Source organism: Salmo salar, chromosome 20, assembly GCF_965601325.2.
Source record: "Salmo salar chromosome 20, fSalSal1, whole genome shotgun sequence".
Lineage (NCBI taxonomy): Eukaryota > Metazoa > Chordata > Actinopteri > Salmoniformes > Salmonidae > Salmo > Salmo salar.
In genome coordinates this window covers 85,952,602-85,973,071 of record NC_138310.1, presented here as the reverse complement: position 1 = coordinate 85,973,071, position 20,470 = coordinate 85,952,602, and the positions used below count along the sequence as shown (strand labels likewise).

At 41.6% G+C, this 20,470-nt stretch overlaps 1 protein-coding gene and 1 pseudogene across 1 annotated transcript; both read left to right on the top strand.

The window, feature by feature from the left end:
- The first annotated feature begins 1,153 nt into the window (after positions 1–1,153).
- LOC106581452 (vomeronasal type-2 receptor 1-like) lies at positions 1,154–2,525 on the top strand (annotated as a pseudogene).
- Positions 2,526–9,614: 7,089 nt separating this feature from the next.
- Positions 9,615–13,099, top strand: LOC106581455 (Fc receptor-like protein 2). Its single transcript, XM_045703417.2, has 8 exons — positions 9,615–9,681; positions 9,989–10,112; positions 10,203–10,273; positions 10,460–10,786; positions 10,939–11,229; positions 11,344–11,595; positions 11,746–11,859; positions 12,199–13,099. The coding sequence occupies exons 1-8, from the start codon at positions 9,615–9,617 to the stop codon at positions 12,267–12,269; spliced, it is 1,317 nt and encodes a 438-aa protein (XP_045559373.1). The 3' UTR covers positions 12,270–13,099.
- Positions 13,100–20,470: the final 7,371 nt, after the last annotated feature.

The following is a 20,470-nucleotide window of genomic DNA, read 5'->3' as shown; positions in this document are numbered from 1 at the left end:
TGGGATTTTTAAAATGCTATTATAATAAATTAGCCCTATTGTGTTTTCAAATATAATTTGAATACAATTTAGAAACAGAATATTATGGAAATGCTTCTCTACTGAGTCGCCTCCTTCTGTCAAGGTCCTGCTCCCTCATCCAATCTGTGACTCAACAATCTTCCATCCCTTCAGCCCCTTGGACCTGTCCTCTTATATTAACCAATGAACTAAGCGATGATGATTTGGGCTCATCTGAGAAGGTACATATTGATCTTTGTCGCCCTCAAGTGGCAGTTTAATGCAATGTTATGCATTGCAGGTACTACTCGAGATTACCTAAAAGTAATGTCAGGATTTTACTACTACTACTACTACTACTACTCCTACTCCTACTACTACTATTACTATTACTACTATTACTATTACTATTACTACTACTATTACTACTATCTACTATTACTACTACTACTACTACTACTCCTACTACTATTTACCAACATCATCATCATCACTTCTCATCCAGGTTTAACTTCCGGACGTTCCTCCAGACTCAGACGATGCTCTTCGCCATTGATGAGATCAACAAGCAGACAGACCGACTCCCTGATACAGACCTGGGCTATGTCATCTATGACTCCTGCGTCACCATCTCCAAGGCTGTGGAGGGCACCCTCACCTACCTGACAGGGCAGGACAAGGCCGTGCCAAACTAACGCTGTGGCCGCTCTGGTGGGGGTTGGGGGGGGGGGGGTTAGACCTGCCAACGCCCGCATACTGGGACTCAACTATTTCCCCCAGGTATCTCTGTCCATCTACATACCCTCATTAATACATGTACTCTCCTCTTCACTACAGCTCCTATATCTACCTACTTAGGTGCAGTGTGGCCTAATCTAGTGGGATTTTTCCTTTCCCTCTCCCTCCCTCTTCCCTCCCCTCTCCTCTCATCTCTTCTTCACTACAGCTACTATATCTACCTACTTAGGTGCAGTGTGGCCTAATCTAGTGGGATTTTTCCTTTCCCTCTCCCTCCCTCTTCCCTCCCCTCTCCTCTCATCTCCTCTTCACTACAGCTCCTATATCTACCTACCTAGGTGCAGTGTGGCCTAATCTAGTGGGATTTTTCCTTTCCCTCTCCCTCCCTCTTCCCTCCCCTCTCCTCTCATCTCCTCTTCACTACAGCTCCTATATCTACCTACCTAGGTGCAGTGTGGCCTAATCTAGTGGGATTTTTCCTTTCCCTCTCCCTCCCTCTTCCCTCCCCTCTCCTCTCATCTCCTCTTCACTACAGCTACTATATCTACCTACCTAGGTGCAGTGTGGCCTAATCTAGTGGGCTTTTCCCTCTCCTTCCCCCTCTCCTCTTCCCTCTCCCTCTTCTCTCCTCTTCTCTGCTCTGCTCTCTCTCCTCCCCCTCTCCTCTCTCTCTTCCCTCTGTCCTTGTCTCTAGGTGAGTTCCTCGTTGTCCTGCTCTGTGTTGGAAAGTAAGTTTCAGTTCCCCACCCTTTGATGACAATTCCTAACGCCGTCTACCAGTCAATGACCTGCCTGGTGCTGCACTTCAGCTGGGCCTGGGTGGGAACCACCGCCGCGGACGACGACTATGAGAAGTATTGCATCAAGGCCTTCAAGGAACAGGTGGATGAGGCTGAGGTCTGCATCTCCTTCTCTGAGACCCTGCCCAAGGTGACAGGTTTCCATTACAACAAGCCCCTCAATGTCTCTGTCTCTCCACAGTATGTCTCTCTCTGTCAACTTCTCTCTCTCTCTCTTTTCCTCTATATCAGTTTGCTTGTACCATAAACAAGTTAATACAGTTTGCTTGTACCATAAACAAGTTAATACAGTTTGCTTGTACCATAAACAAGTTAATGCAGTTTGCTTGCAACATAAACAAGTTAATAAAGTGTTGGAACCTCCTGTGCAGGTGAGCTCTCCAGAGGACATCCAGTGTATTGTGGAGTCGTCGACAGCTAAGATCATTGTGATGTTCTCCTCTGAAGTGGACCTGAGCTCTCTGATCCAGGAGCTGGTCCAACACAATGTCACCAAACGCACCAGGATCGCCAGCGAGGCCTGGGTCACCTCCGCACTCAACCAGCCTGGGGTGAGGGGTCAACTAGGGGTTAGGGTTCAACCTGGGGTCACAGGTACCATAGAATTAGTCAGCAGAGTGAACATTTTATATTCAAAGCAGTGTTCCCTGATTTGTTGGGTGTTGTTAGTGTGATGATGTGGGGTTTTCTGAGTCCAGGTGAGTTCAGTGCTGGGTGGTACTCTGGGATTCGGCCTGAAACGTACTGAGATCCCCAGTCTCCAGCATCACCTGCTAAACACAACCCCTACGAGGAATTCTGGGAAATGGCCTTCAACTGCACACTGGACCACGGCCAGGCTCTGAGGCTGGCGAAAGAAATGGCTAGGGCAGCAGTGGGACAACACAACCCTTTCCAGGGCAGTCAGAGAGGTGCCTGAGGGGCTGTGTTGAGGCAGACGTACCTGGAGAATCTTTATGATACCTACTCTGACGTGACCCAGCTACACCTCACATACAGGTAGATATGATGATACCTACTCTGACGTGACCCAGCTACACCTCACATACAGGTAGATATGATGATACCTACTCTGACGTGACCCAGCTACACCTCACATACAGGTAGATATGATGATACCTACTCTGACGTGACCCAGCTACACCTCACATACAGGTAGATATGATGATACCTACTCTGACGTGACCCAGCTACACCTCACATACAGGTAGATATGATGATACCTACTCTGACGTGACCCTGCTACACCTCACATACAGGTAGATATGATGATACCTACTCTGACGTGACCCTGCTACACCTCACATACAGGTAGATATGATGATACCTACTCTGACGTGACCCTGCTACACCTCACATACAGGTAGATATGATGATACCTACTCTGACGTGACCCTGCTACACCTCACATACAGGTAGATATGATGATACCTACTCTGACGTGACCCTGCTACACCTCACATACAGGTAGATATGATGATACCTACTCTGACGTGACCCTGCTACACCTCACATACAGGTAGATATGATGATACCTACTCTGACGTGACCCTGCTACACCTCACATACAGGTAGATATGATGGTACCTACTCTGACGTGACCCTGCTACACCTCACATACAGGTAGATATGATGGTACCTACTCTGACGTGACCCTGCTACACCTCACATACAGGTAGATATGATGGTACCTACTCTGACGTGACCCTGCTACACCTCACATACAGGTAGATATGATGATACCTACTCTGACGTGACCCAGCTACACCTCACATACAGGTAGATATGATGATACCTACTCTGACGTGACCCAGCTACACCTCACATACAGGTAGATATGATGATACCTACTCTGACATGACCCAGCTACACCTCACATACAGGTAGATATGATACCTACTCTGACGTGACCCTGCTACACCTCACATACAGGTAGATATGATGATACCTACTCTGACGTGACCCAGCTACACCTCACATACAGGTAGATATGATGATACCTACTCTGACGTGACCCAGCTACACCTCACATACAGGTAGATATGATGATACCTACTCTGACGTGACCCTGCTACACCTCACATACAGGTAGATATGATGATACCTACTCTGACGTGACCCTGCTACACCTCACATACAGGTAGATATGATGATACCTACTCTGACGTGACCCAGCTACACCTCACATACAGGTAGATATGATGATACCTACTCTGACGTGACCCAGCTACACCTCACATACAGGTAGATAAGATACCTACTCTGACGTGACCCTGCTACACCTCACATACAGGTAGATATGATGATACCTACTCTGACGTGACCCTGCTACACCTCACATACAGGTAGATATGATGATACCTACTCTGACGTGACCCAGCTACACCTCACATACAGGTAGATATGATGATACCTACTCTGACGTGACCCTGCTACACCTCACATACAGGTAGATAAGATACCTACTCTGACGTGACCCTGCTACACCTCACATACAGGTAGGTAGGAGTGAAATAAGTTTAGCAGATTATAAAAAAATAAGATCAGTCTTTACGTGGCTAAAAGAAAAGGAATATAACATATACTGTTTACAGGAAACTCACTCTACATCCTTAGATGAAGCTGCGTGGAAAAAGGAATGGGGTGGTGAAATAGTTTGTCATGGACAAAGGAACTCAAAAGGTGTGATGATATTAATTAACAAAAATTTCGATCTGAATGCGCCAATAATCAGGAATAATTTGCAAGAAGGCGGATCTTTTTGAATATGAAAATGGGCGAAAAAGAGATTTGGCACATTAATCTATATGGTCCAAATCGGGATGATCCATACTCCATGATCAGTATGATCACCGCCCTATTGGACTCCCAATCACAGCCGGATGTGATACAGCCTGGATTCGAACCAGGGACTGTAGTGACGCCTCTTGCACTGAGATGCAGTGCCTTAGACCGCTGCGCCACTCGGGAGCTTAAAGATGTGTTACCAGTGCCTATTATTCATTTGACTTTAAGTTACTTTCTTGACTTGGGCGCCGGGTGGCAGGCAAGTAGGCTACAGGTGGCAATCAATGATTTACTGCACACAGGATGACATATGGGACACTATGTTGAAGCCACCATGCCTCCATCTTGTCACTCCCCCACCAAAATATTGCATTTATATTAATGCCTACATTAGTTTTTGCCATGTTTATTCTATTACAGACACCTTAATGCATACTTTGAATGTATATTATGTGAGCTAAACATCAAACAAAATGATGTATACTTTTGAGATGAATGTTGCTGTCCCCATTAAAACTAAAAATACTTAAATACATGCAATTGTCCTTGAAACGTTTAATTAAAATACTGTAGAATTATATTTATTCCTATGGAGGACTGCTCCTACTGAGGAGAGCCAATAGAGTAAGTACCACAGTATGAGTCATAATACCCATAAAACCTAGCGGTCAGAGAGATTTACTCAGTTATCAAAACGTCACGCCAGGGTAAGCCTACACAAAACACAGCCCTTATTTTAAGTGTTTATAAAATCCACCATGGGAAAAATCTATGGCGGAAAAACGATTGGAACCATTTCCCTGCTAGGTTTTATGGGTATTATAACTCATACTGTGGGGCTCTATGTGGCCAACCATGACTTCAGTCTCTCAATGGCCAATGCATAGCATCAGCAATCATACCCACAGGAAGTAGGGGTGCAGCACCCCCTGAAAAATCAGAATGAAAAAATGATATATATATATATAATCTCAGTGCCTTCTGAAAGTTCAGACCTCTTGACTTTTTCTATATTTTGTTACGATACAGCCTTATTCTAAAATGGATTACATTTTATTTATTTTTTAGTTACATAATGAGAAAGCAAAAACAGGTTTAGACATTTTTGCAAATGTATTAAAAATAAAACACAAAGACCTTTATATACATAAGTATTCACTCTTTGCTATGAGACTCAAATTGAGCTCAGGTGTATCCTGTTTCCATTTAAAATCCTTGAGATGTTTCTACAACTTGGAGTCCACCTGTGATAAATTCAATTGATTGGACATGGTATTGGAAAGGCACACACCTGTCTATATAATGAAAGGCCACTAAAATGTGCAGTTTTGTCACACAACACCATAATGTCTCAAGTTTTGAGGGAGCGTGCAATTGGCATGCTGACCAGAGCTGTTGCCAGAGAATTGAATGTCCATTACTCTACCATAAGCCGCCTCCAACGTTTTATAGAATTTGGCAGTACTTCCAACTGGCCTCGACCGCAGACCACGTGAAACCATGCCAGCCTATGACCAACCATGGCTGCACCCTTGCCCAGTCATGTGAAATCCATAGATTAGGGCCTAATGAATTTATTTCAATTGACTGATTTCCTTAAATGAATGGTAACTCAGTAAAAATGTAAAGTTCATATTTTTCTTCAGTGTATAAAAAAAAAAATGGCAAAAGCCTTTCACTGTATAGACAGGTGTGTGCCTTTCCAAAACCCATGTCCAATCAATTGAATGGGCCTTTACTAGTCCTGTATTAGCATACCAATATAGCAGTGTGTAGTGCGGGAAACAACAAAAATTCTGAAAAGGGGACATTCTGCCCATAGACATGCCAAGAGAGGGTGGAGCTCATCGAGGTTGTTCCGGTCTAGCATATCTTCTCAAAACATATGGAACCAGAACTTAATTCAGCAGTTAGACTTTAGTCCTGGATTAGTGCAAGTGTACAGCAAACCTGGTTTAAAAAAACAGTAAAGAAACACCTCTCCCCATGACCTACTTGTATGTACTGACGTGTAACAGAGACATGTTTTTTTAAATGTAAATTGTAAAGTCTTATGTAATCTCTTTCATGTGTTGGACCCCAGTAAAACTAGCTGTCGTCATTGGCTAATTAGATTTTTTGTAATTTGAAATAGATTTCTAAGTCTTTTTGTAAATGATTGTAATGCCCAATATGGATAACTTAGAAGAAAAGAAAACCTAAATTGATTGCCAATCAGTCTTTATACGCCTGTACATTGCATCTCAAACTATTTACATATTTTCTAATAAGTCAGGACTGGAAACTTCCTTTTGCTATTCTCAGTTTTTCATCTAGGCTACACTTTGAACCAATCATATTTTAAAGGGGCAATCAGTCAAGACATCCATTTGACTTATGCACCCATTGATTCTTGAAGAATGACTTATGTTCTTAGTACAACTGTCATACCCCATCAGAACCCAAAATATCAAAGTAAAACACATACACCAACAGTTAAAACTAATTTTATCATGATCCACCATACCTCCGTATGAATAAGTGGTTCCTTTCACCAGACACATCCCTCAGCTTTTTAACCGAATCAGGTGTGGAGGACACGGTTTCTACTGCTGATTGCAATTAATGGCCTCTGAACATGTTATTACAACTCAGAGCCAGAAGACTAATGGGATAACAAGGGTCATAATCTAGAGAAAATGTAATGATTGTTATAGCATAGTAAAATAAAGATGCTGAAGACATTGGTTTTATTAATCATTTCCTGCAATAGCAAACATCAATGCAGTGTGTGTATGCTTTTGTTGTAGGGCAGAACACCCAATTAGTTCCTAGCAGGTCAACAGGCAAAGTTTAAATTCAGAATCTTGTAAATAAACGTTGAGTTACAAGTCGTAAAAAATTTGTTATAATCATTGTTACAATAGTCAGACAAATGTGATACTAAGATAAAACTGGTCTCCTGATTTGAAGCAAGTAATTCAAATGTAGCAAGCTAGCAGAAACATGCTAAACAAGTTAAAGCTAGCCAAGAATTTAGCAACCTCCCACATACACATGTAGAATTAGTTTTAAAAAAATATAAAAGAGCTAGCTGTCAAATACACAAGTTATTTAACATTTGCTTCATAGAAATGTTAGGTTGAATAGCTATATGAACTTAAAGGATGGACACTGTCGCTAAATCATAAAATAGAGGGACAGTTTGCTTCAAATCAGGAGAAAAGTTACATCTTAGAGTCACATTTATCTGACAAACAATGACCACCACATTACAACTTTTAACCCAATTCTATTTCAAGAGTCTCACTTCAAACCTCTGCCATGTTAAAAAAAGTGCTCATCATAAACTGCACCCGTAGACTTTCTAAACACAGGTTTGTTCTACCCTAAACCAGATTCTTTCTACCTTGAGAATCAAAAGTAACTACACTTTAACAATCTGCACACATTTAAGACAGTTGACATATGGGGAAGTTTAGTAATGAGGTTATAGTTGAAGTTAAAATGCATTAAGGCAAATAGGAAGGTTAGGGTAACAAGGATACAGTGTTGGGAAGTAGTGGAATGCAACTAATACCTTAAATTCAGTGATTTTTAGTTGAACTAAAATCATTAGCAAGGTACCGTTTTCAGTAGATGGCAAAAAAGTCATGTTGCCAACTACTAGGACACCTTTCAAAAACAATGGTAAAATGGCCCAATCAGACCTGCCCAATTACCATATTAAACATGTTCAGTAGACTAAATTAAACATTCTGTTAACACGTGACCCTAAAATAATCTGTTCTCGCAATTTGTGGTTTATGACATTTCAGATTTATACTCCCACCCTACAAAGTAGTTTGGATGTAAACAACTACTTTTTCAAAGTAACTAAGTCCGTTTAACTTTCTCCAGTGTGAAGTAATTTGTAACTTGGTAAACTATTTTCCAACACCGCAAGGATGTGGTGGTCTGGAAGGGAGACAAAAAAGAACCATTAAAAACAAAAAAAAACTATTGCAGACATGAAAGTAGTGCCAGGTGAAGAACTACAAATGAAGGAGAACAAAACATAAGAGGGTCCAACTGAGGACATGGGTAGCATAGGCTATAGGGCAACACATGGTACACACTTACATCCAGGATGGAGCCTCCCAAAGGCATCACCAATCAAAACTATACTAACGTGTAGGAAGGATCATGCTGCTTATAAAGGGAACTGAAAGGAAAGGTGATTAGTGAGTGGGAACAGGTGTGGAGGGAAGGGGAGTGGTCTGGTGTAATTGGAAGCCCTGTTAGAGTGCCATGACCTTTCACAACACTTACGCTGTCAAGCAGGATAGCATGGAGCACACCTCACTCTGGGGAATTCTTTGTGAGTACTGTGTGCTTGTGTGTCCAGTAAATCTAAATCAATGTAATATCCATTACAGTGTCAACAACAGTTTATTTTTTAAATTTTTTTAACGAAAGTGAGTTAAACGTAATATGGAGATCAATCCTTAACTCAGATGTAGCCTACATGACAGGCAGGCTCTTACAATGGCTGTACTTTGTCCTTGGACAGAAAAAGATGCTAAGGAGGATTAAATGATTGCATTATCAATATTGGCGCAAGCATTTGTTTATAGGGGTCCTCTGGGATTGGTACATTTTAAATTAATTACATACAGGCTGTCCAATGATTCTTGAAGAATAGGCTATAACTTATAATGGCCTCATGAGCGTAGTTCAACTGTTATACCACATCAGAACCCATAAAAGAGTATTGTTTTACTCCATTGTTTGTAAACAAGGTAATTGTCAACAATCAATTAATCAAATTTTTGGACAAAAAGTTTCAGATCTTTGCAATGTTACGCAGATGGAAAAAAGCTGTCCTTGAAGTATTCTTGATATGTTCGTCAAAAGAGAGATCAGGGTCCAGAGTAACGCCGAGGTCCTTCAGTTTTATTTGAGACGACTGTACAACCATCAAGATTAATTGTCAGATCAAACAGCAGATAATTTGTATCTCATGGATGGTCAGTCCCTGCATCCATGACTTTGTCTATGAATTTGAGGGGTTACATTTCTCCAGCTCCATCCCTGAGCTGTTAATTAAAAAGTTTTTGATGTTTTTCAATTCCCAGATTGCCCCATTAATTGCTGCAGTTAGGTTGAAATGTTGGTTGTTATGTGATAGTGTGACGTGATGGGTTTTCTCTCTGTCTCTCTCTCTCTCTGTGTGTGTGTGTGTGTGTGTGTGTGTGTGTGTGTGTGTGTGTGTGTGTGTGTGTGTGTGTGTGTGTGTGTGTGTGTTAGTGCTGAGTGCACTCACCTGCTATGGACAAAGACAAGGTGAGTCCCATTCTTCTCTCCACCACAGCAGACAAAATGAAGACGCGCACCAGTAGCTTTTTCTATTTTCTTCTCTCTCATGAAGACACACAGACATTTGGTCACTAAAAATACATCTAAAATACTATTGAATTTTATTTTTTATCAGAATACAATCTGACCATAATATGATCAATAAAACATTTAACTCTAAATAACATTTAAGTGCATTTTATTTGTGAGCTCACATCATGTAGTTACTCAATGTGTTCAGTTAGTTTTTATGGTTTGATTAATGATATAACTTGTTTGTGTGTTGTCGTAAAGTAAGACTATTTGTGTTACGTTGATGCTTATTTTTTCTGTGTTTGTTTGTCCAGAGCAACCCAGAGCTGTTTTAACTCTGCAGCCTAAACGGACACCGACGGGGATATACCAAGGAGAGACCGTTACTCTCCGATGTGACATACAGGAAGACGGAGTTACTGACTGGGAGTACCGATGGTACAGAGGTCTTTACGGCCTCTTTTACTCCTCTAGCCAGAATGAATGCAGTCTTAGTCCTGTTGAACCGTCTCATAATGGTGTCTACAGCTGTATGGGAGTACGGAGGAGTAACTCCCAGAAGTCCAGTATCAGTGAAGACGTCACACTAACCGTGTCATGTGAGTGTATAGGTCTGCCTTGTTGAGAGAGAAGTGGTGAGGTAATATTAGATGGAGTGTTAGAACATGACCATGGTTTCATAAGTGACTGCAATATGAATCTTTTGGGACTATTCAAGTATAAAATATTTTTGAAAACTGTAACAACAGATCATTGTGGAACAAATGATCTCCTCTCCACTTCAGGGATGGCTTCTCCTCACCTGACCATGTCTCCTTCATGGTGGGCGAATGCTGGAGACTCAGTAACGCTGAGCTGTGAGGTTGGAGATTCGTCTACAGGCTGGAGGTTCTCCTGGTACAAGGCTGTACCCTTCAGGGAAGGGTTCCCCTCTTATCCAGACAAGGACTTCTTTCCAGAGCTGCTACCGGACAGTGATGATGGGGCTGGAGGCTCCTACTCTCTCAACCTGGTTGGTCTGAATCACAGAGAGAGATATGTGTGTAGAGCTGAGAGAGGAGACCCAGTCTATTACACAGACTTCAGTGAACTCAAGTTTCTCTGGGTAGAAGGTGAGTCACTCTTTCTGTGTCACAGTCTGCACCCTGACCTCAGTCTCATCTCTGTCTCTCTCTCTCTCTGTGTATTTCTCTCTCTCTCTCTGTGTATTTCTCTCTGTGTATTTCTCTCTCTCTCTCTCTGTGTGTATTTCTGTGTGTTTCAGGTCAGTCTCCTTCAGCCTCTCTGACTGTCAGTCCCAACAGAGTTCAGTTTTTTTACAATGAGTCTGTCTCGCTGGGCTGTGCGGTGCAGGGGGATTCTAATAGATGGAGAGTGAAGAGGTACTTACGATGGGGAGAAGCCAAAGTGTTAGAGTGTCCTACTGACTGGGGATCAGTGACAGGATCCACATGCATCTTCACAACTACAGATGTCTGGTCAGACACTGGAGTGTACTGGTGTGAGTCTGAGTCAGGAGAGTACAGTAATGCCGTCAACATCACAGTGACCCTTAGTAAGTCTAATCCTTTAATAAGATGAATTATACCCCAGCATCCACAAATTATATGGTGATGACTTGTTTGTTCAGTATGATAGACTGTTACTGTATGTGATTGGTGCTGTACAGAGGGTGTGGCCCTGGAAAGCCCCGCCCTTCCTGTGACTGAGGGAGATACCGTGACTCTACGCTGCAGATTTCAGGGGACCCCATCAAACCTCAGTGCTGAGTTTCATAAATGGATAGACAATGGCTACCTCACTAAGACTGAGCTAACAGGAGAGATGACCATCCCTGCAGCAACACAGTCAGATGAAGGATGGTACCGGTGTAAACAACTAGACCAGGGAGAATCACATGGGAGCTGGGTGTCTGTGAGAGGTGAGAAATGAATACACCTTTAGTGTTTATGTTATTTCTAAGGTGTTTGTGTACACAGTGTCAGTTTGTATGACCAGTAGATCTCAATTCCTCTCCATCTCTTCCTCCTCTCTCTCCATCTCTCTCTCTCCTCCATCCATCTCTCTCTAGCTCCAGACCCAGTGTGGTCCATCTCTTTGCTTATTCTGCTGTGTAGTTTACTGGTGATTTCTATCTTCCTGCTGGTGACCATTGTACTGGTGGTGAAATGCTGTAGGGATCGAGGTAAGAACCCCTGTACCCACAGACACTCCATCTCAGGCTGCTTTAACTATTGTCTAAAACTTAACTACGCCACGTGTATTAGTTACTATGTTGAACGAATGATTGATATTTTAGTCATTTAGCAGACTCTCTTAACCCTAATTGCTCCTGTAAGTTGTTCCGGATAAATGCCTTGCTCAAGGGCACATCAGCATATTTTTCATCTAGTTGGCTCATGGATTTGAACCAGCAACCTTTCTGTTAAGGGCCCAACGCTCTGAACCACTAGACGACTACTTCATATCTGTTATCTGGGTACAAACCATTCATTCCTCCTCATGGTTTTATTTCTGTGTTTAGCAGCTCGATCAAGAGACAAGAGAAATGACAGAAACACCACTGACCAAGTCATCGGTTTTGAATTAATATGAGAGACTGGGATCTGACCAAGTTATCAGTAATTAACATGAGAGACTGGGATCTGACCAAGTTATCAGTAATTAACATGAGAGACTGGGATCTGACCAAGTTATCAGTAATTAACATGAGAGACGAAGCTGTGCTTCCATCTTCACCAACATGTGTTCAATATGTATGTTCGAGCTTTGAGGAAGACATTTTATTTTTATAAATGAATGTGGACATGCAATATTTGATTGATTTTCAATGACCGAGCGAGAGATGAAATGAAGGGTAGACACAAAGTAGGGCTAGGTGCCAGCATTCGTACCCACGCAGCATGGGAATACACTGTGATGGTAACCAGGAAGACTTCAAGAAGACTACTGTACTCCCTCACCCTTGTAGTTTTTCAACTTTTGTCATTTTTTAAAAAATGGTCTTCAATGGGCAAAAAACGAAATAAAATGCATCTGGTAGAAGTATATTCATCCACAAACACCTTATTTTACATTTATCTTAAATGCGTTTTCATGAATTTTATGATATTAGCTTGAAGCCCATTCAGTACACATGGGACATGATAGGAAAGTAAAGGGGAAGTTACTTTCGCATTGGATTGTATATGTGCCACAAAGCCACCCTCAGCCACACATAAGACCTTTTCTATTATTTTTATTCATTTTTATTCATTTTTTTTAAATTTAATTGATTGGTTTCTTTTACTAAATATTCAGGCTGTAGGTCTTTCCATGATACTATAACATAACCCTACAAACTGTAAAATCTACTTGTCTTAAATATCAGTCTAAATGGATTGCCAACTTTTCTTGGTTTTAATGTACCTTTGTTTTAGAGTGACAGGAGCTGTGTAATTTAATGCTAAATAGAAATACTTTATTTGATGTTTTTGCCAATAAAATAAATATATATTTTCAGTCTGACTTTGCTTGACTGTCACATGAGAGGAACTAGTATACTATTGTTAGGTACTGACAAGATTGTAAAATTGTATAGTGTTCAGTAGGCCGAAATGTTTTAGTCTGACTATTACACACTGGTGTGTGTGTGTGTTTTAGAATAACGATTCATGTTTATGTACAGTATTATTGATTATGTTACGATTCCTCCTTGTTCCACCGAGACACTGACACGTTAAAGTCCTTCTTGGAATCTTTCTGCATCTCTATTAGTCATGCAGTAGAGGTCAGTATTGCCTGATATTAAATCTAACTCGCATGAGAGGCCGAAACTAACCAAAAGAGGGCTGTGTTAACAGTTTGGGTTATGGGGAGGGGGGTTGGTTGCTACGCTGATAAATTACAATGTCCATCTGGAACGAAGCCACCTAGGAGATTTGAGTGATTGGAACTTCTGAAATAGTATTTGAGTACCCCTGGCCTAGCCCAATAATGGACTAGAGGAGTCTAATGTTACTCCATAGTCAGAGGACCTTATGTGTTTCAAGGTGAATTGCCTCTGGAAGCCAAAACAGCCAAATACTCAGTGGTGTAAAAATACTTCCTAAGTAGTTGTTTTGAGTATCTATACTTTACTATTTTATATTTTTGACAACTTTTAGTTTTACTTCACTGCACTCCAAAAGAAAATAATGTACTTTTTACTCCATACATTTTCCCTGACACCCAAAAGTACTTGTTACATTTTGAATGCTTAGCAGGACAGGAAAATTGTATAATTCACACACTTACCAAGAGAACATCCCAACTGCCTCTGAGCTGGTGGACTCACTAAACACACATGCTTCATTTGTAAATTATGTTGGAGTGTGCCCCTTGCTCTCCGTAAATGAAAATGGTGCCATTTGGTTAATAGAAAATGTCTGACAATTGTATGAGAATTGAGTACTTTTTACACCACTGCAAATACTCCATCTAAATGTGAAATATAAATCCCAGTACTTTCAAATCACATCAAAATAATTCCACCAAATTATACACTTAACGTGCACGATTTTAACTGGTTTTCACACATTTGCAGCCGACAGTATTATTTTAACGACAACACATTTGTGGATTCCGTTTACACACAGGTGTTCGGAGACGCAAATAGCTAATTTAGCACAGGTACACCACTGTTTTCTGTAAACAAGTGCTGTAATGTGGAAACATGTCCGTGTGGAAACCCTAACTCTATAAAGGTGTGTAGTAATTTAATATTTTTTGTTTTTAGACAATTTCTCACTGATGTGAAAGATACTACATTCCTTATGTTTCCAAAACCGTACCACAAGCGTTTAACGTTCAGAACGAGTCGGGGCTCTTAACAAAACTCCCCCGGCCAGAAGATATTATCATCATTAGACGCTTAAGGTAGTTGGCGTCCATCAATGGATTACCCCTGGCCTAGAATTTATTATAACAACATTGTGGTTTCTATTGACACGGGTTTAATCGACAAAAGCAATGTCGCAAAAAACACGTGTAAATGTGTGAAGCGCTACAACATTTCTATCCGTTTGACAGGTGTGTATTTTTATTTTGTCTAACTTTATTGCGACAAATTAGGATTCAAAACAATGTATTTCAAATAAATTATGATTGCTGAATAATTTTGAAGGTACACAAGGTGCTTGATGTCAACGCAACTATGAAGCTCCACTCCTGTTAAATCTATTTTTCAACAAAAAAAATATGTTTATTTGTAGGATCCTTGTCCTGACTTTCAAGAATGGCTGAATTGTTTCAACTTGTTTTTCTAATCGGCTGGATGCAAGTTTCATAATACAATTATTTCAGTTCTACAAGAGGGCAAGTCTCACCATGACACCGACCATGGGGATTTTCTATTTGAGCTTTCTAAATGTCACTGGACAAGTTAATGGAAACAAAGCTACTGATATCAGTTTACCTAACAAATACATTAATCAATTCCAAACAAGGACTTATGGACTATTTGTTTCCTCTCATACAGGCATAGTTCACAAATTTTGGCCTCGGGCTGATAAATCAGGATTCTGCCTTGTAGGCTGTTTCATAGTTAAAGCTCCTTGCAGACAAGGCAGCATCCTTTGATGAATTTTTAATTTAATCTGATTAGACTGCCAGGAATAGAGCACACCCACTCTTGATCACGTACATAATGCACTGACTGCTAATCTGCCTGCGAGGTGCTTTGTCTATGAAGAGCCTACAAGGCAGAATCCTGATTCATCAGCCTCTGAGGCTGCTATTGAATCTGATCAAGCTCTGAAATTAAATCTGATCAGCCTGTCAGGAATGGAGCTCACCTAAACTGTAAATATTATCCATAAAACATGAAATGTCCCTTACAATTATACACATATCAGGTATGTAAGCTAACAACCAGCATAGACATCTAGCTAGCTATCTAGCTAACAAGATTACCTATCTAACTAGCTTGCTCGCGTCACAAGACTAAGTTAGCTATGTTTGCTTGCATGCGATTGGCTGTGGTCTTGGGGTGGCACACAGCCTGGGAAACAGAGTTACCTCTCAGGCATTGTTCAGTGCTTAAATACCCCATGAGGGCTTAGCTCCTCCCCACAAGCTCTTAGCTCAAGGTAAGGGACATTTAGCTTGCTAAAATTCTAACTTATAAACTAAAAATGAGCTCTTAACACAAATGAAAGCATGATGTTAGCATGAAATGTACCATCCCATAGTATAGCAATCAATAAAAACGTATGCGCTGATCCACTGGGCTCTGCCGCCTCAGCCATACTGTCCATCTATCATCAATACGTCCACTCTTATTTACAAAGTGTACTTTTGTTATGTCGTGATCACGAGAACATTTTCTTGTGATCTCGACAAAATAACTTTTGTTTTGTTGTGATCATGAGATATGTAAGTCGTGATCTCGACATAACGAGATCTATATATCCTCTCTGGACTTCCGTATATATCAAATCCCCTGAAGGAAGAAACACTGAACCCAGACAGGTGGAGGCTGGGGTGAGGATGGAATATCTAGGGTCCTATAAAATCCACAATGCTCTTAAAATGCCATAAAGATCATCACAATTGTGAAAGACTCCAGCCACCCAAGTCTTAGACTGTTCTCTCTGAACCAAGTCTGGAACCAATATGACCATGAACAGCTTCAAATCCCTAGTCATAAGACTACTAACTAGCTAGTTAAAGAGTTAAAGGTGCACTATGCAGAAATTGCTCTGCCATTTTCCTGGTTGCTAAAATTCTAACAGTTAAACTGAAATTAGATGATGTGACAAAACAAGCAAGTATTGTCTAAAGAATCATTATACCATCTAAACTGCTGTGATATATATTTTGCATGACCAAAACGATTGTGATGCCAGCTGTTTGAAGCTGGTGTACAAAACCAAATGTAAAAGACACAAAACCTGAACTTAAATCAAATCAAATGTTATTTGTCACATGCGCCGAATACAACAGGTGTAGAAGTTACAGTGAAATGCTTACTTACAAGCCCTTAACCAACAATGCAGTTTTAAGAAAATCCCCCCCAAAAAGTAAGAGATAAGAATAACAAATAATTAAAGAGCAGCAGTAAATAACAATAGTTGGGCTATATACTGGGGGTACCGGTACAGAGTCAATGTGTGGGGGCACCGGTGTCGAGGTAACTGACGTAATTATGTACATGTAGGTAGAGCTATTAAAGTGGCTGTGCATAGACAAGCAATGCAAATAGTCTGAGTAGCCATTTGATTAGCTGTTCAGGAGTCTTATGGCTTGGGGGTAGAAGGTGTTTAGAAGCCTCTTGGAACTGGACTTGGCGCTCCAGTACAGCTTGCCGTGCGGTAGCAGAGAGAACAGTCTGTGACTCGGGTGGCTGGAGTCTTTGACAATTTTTAGGACCTTCCTCTGACACCGCCTGGTATAGAGGTCCTGAATGGCAGGAAGCTTGGCCACAGTGATGTACTGGACCGTACGCACTACCATCTGTAGTGCCTTGCGGTTGGAGGCCAGGCAGTTGCCATACCAGGCAGTGATGCAACCCATCAGGATGCTCTCGATGGTGTAAGACCTTTTGAGGATCTGAGGACCACTGCCAAATCTTTTCAGTCTCCTGAGGGGGAATAGGCTTTGTCGTGCCCTCTCCACAACTGTCTTGGTGTGCTTGGACAATGTTAGTTTGTTGGTGATGTGGACACCAAGGAACTTGAAGCTCTGAACCTGCTCCACTACAGCCCCGTCGATGTGAATGGGGGCGTACTGGGTCCTCCTTTTCCTGTTGTCCACAATCATCTCCTTTGTCTTGATCACGTTGAGGGAGAGGTTGTTGTCCTTGCACCACACGGTCAGGTCTCTGACCTCCTCCCTATAGGCTGTGGATCTGTTGGTTGGAGTGGGTCTAGGGTTTCTGGGATAATTGTGTTTATGTGAGCTATGACCAGCCTTTCAAAGCATTTCACAGCTACAGACGTGAGTGCTACGGGTCGGTAGTCATTTAGACAGGTTACCTTAGTGTTCTTGGGCACAGGAACTATGGGGGTCGGCTTCATACATGTTAGTATTACAGACTCAGACAGGGAGAGGTTGAACATGTCAGTGAAGACACTTGCCAGTTGGTCAGCGCATGCTCGGAGTACACGTCCTGGTAATCTGTCTGGCCCAGCGTCCTTGTGAATGTTGACCTGTTTAAAGGTCTTACTCACATTGGCTGCGGAGAGCGTGAACACACAGTCGTCTGGAACAGCTGATGCTCTCATGCATGTTTCAGTGTTCCTTGCCTCGTTGCGAGCACAGAAGCTATTTAGCGCGTCTGATAGGCTCGTGTCACTGGGCAGCTCTCGGCTGTGCTTCCCTTTGTAGTCTGTAATAGTTTGCAAGCCCGGCCTCATCCGACGAGCGTCAGAGTTGGTGTTGTACGATTCGATCTTAGTCCTGCATTGACGCTTTGCCTGTTTGATGTTTGTCTGAGGGCATAGCGGGATTTCTTATAAACTTCCGGGTTAGAGTCCCGCTCCTTGAAAGCAGCAGCTCTACCCTTTAGCTCAGTGCGAATGTTGCCTGTAATCTATGGCTTCTGGTTGGTATATATATACGTACAGTCACTGTGGGGACGACGTCCTCGATGCACTTATTGATAAAGCCAGATGTGGTGTACTCCTCAATGCCACCAGAAAAATCTCAGAACATATTCCAGTCTGTGCTAGCAAAACAGTCCTGTAGTTTAGCATCTGCTTCATCTGATCACTTTTTTATAGACCGAATCACTGGTGCTTTTGCTTTAATTTTTGCTTGTAAGCAGGAATCAGGAGGATAGAGTTATGGTCAGATTTGCCAAATGGTGGGCGAGGGAGAGCTTTGAATGCTTCTCTGTGTGTGGAGTAAAGGTGGTCTAGAATTTTTTTCCCTCTGGTTGCACATTTAACATGCGGATAGAGATTTAGTAAAACAGATTTAAGTTTCCCTGCATTAAAGTCCCCAGCCACTAGGAGCACCGCCACTGGATGAGCGTTTTCCTGTTTGCTTATGGCAGAATACAGCTCAAAGAGTGCGGTTTTAATGCCAGCCTCGGTTGGTGGTGGTATGTAGACAGCTACTAAACATACAGATAAACTCTCTGGGTAGGTAGTGTGGTCTAATGCTTATCATGAAATACTCTATCTTAGGCGAGCAAAACCTTGAGGCTTAGATATCGTGTACCAGCTATTGTTTACAAATATGCATAGGCCCCCACCCCGTGTCTTACCAGAGGCTCCTGTTCTGTCCTGCTGATAGAGTGTATAACCCGCTAGCTGTGTGTTCTGAATGTCGTCATTCAGCCACGACTCGGTGAAACATAAGATATTACAGTTTTAACTTCTTTGGGCTAGGGGGCAGTATTTTGACGTCCGGATGAAAAACTTGCCCAAAGTAAACTAGAATATGCATATAATTGGTAGATTTGAATAGAAAACACTCTAAAGTTTCTAAAACTGTTAAAATTATGTCTGTGAGTATAACAGAACTTATTTGGCAGGCAAAACCCCGAGGACAAACCATCCAGGAAATGTGTTTTTTGAGGTGACAGTGTTTTCAATGGGATTTCTATGTGTATCTAGATTTATAAGGCACTTGCTTGCAGTTCCTATCGCTTCCACGGGATGTCAACAGTCTTTAGAAATTGGTTGATGTTTTTCTTTAGAGAAATGAAGAAGTACGGCAGTTCAGAATGAGGGTCCAGCCGAGTGCTCTCTAATGTTTTGACCCGCACTCCAGGTCAAGCGCTTCACGTTGTTTTTATCCGGTATTGAACACTGTTTATCCCGTCTTAAATTATTATTATTATTATTATTATTATTAACATTAAAAAATACCTTAAAGTTGTATTAGGAAAGTTGTTTGAAATGTTTGGACAAAGATTACAGATAACTTATTAGACATTTTGTAGTCATGTTGCGTGAGTTGGAACCGGTGTTTTTCTGGATCAAACGCGCCAAATAAATTGATATTTTGGAGATATAACGACAGAATTAATCGAACAAAAGGACCATTTGTGATGTTTATGGGACATATTGGAGTGCCAATAGAAGAAGTTCTTCAAAGGTAAGGCATGAATTAAATCGTTATTTCTGACTTTTGTGTTGCGCCTGGCGGGTTGAAATCAGATTTTCATGTGTTGGTATGCTGGGCGCTGTCCTAAGATAATCGCATGGTTTGCTTTCGCCGTAAAGCCTTTTTGAAATCTGACACGGTGGCTAGATTAACGAGAAGTTAAGCTTTAATTTGGTGTGTTGCACTTGTGAAAGTTAAATATTTGTAATAATTGTTTTTGAATTTGGCGCTCTGCCATTTCACCGGATGTTGTCAAATCTATCCCGTTAACGGGATTTGAGCCCAAAGAAGTTTTAATATCCCGTTGGTAGGATATTTGTGCTTTCAGTTCGTCCCATTTAATTTCCAGCGATTGAACGTTAGCTAGCAGAACGGAAGGCAAGGACCGATTAGCCACTCGTCGCCTGATCCTCACAAGGCATCCTGATCTCTTTCCACGAAACCTACGTTTCCTTTTCTTGCTAATCACGGGGATCTGGGCCTGGTCGGGTGTCCGTAGTATATCCCTCACATCCGACTCATTGAAGAAGAACTCCTTGTCCAATTTGAGGTGAGTAATCCTAGTTCTGATGTCCAGAAGATCTTTTTTGTCATAAGAGACGGTAGCAGCAACATTATGTACAAAACAAGTTACGAACAACGCAAAAAAACTAACAAAATTGCATAGATGGTTAAGAGCCGATAGAGCGGCTTTGATGAAAACCTGCTCCAGATCGCTCAGG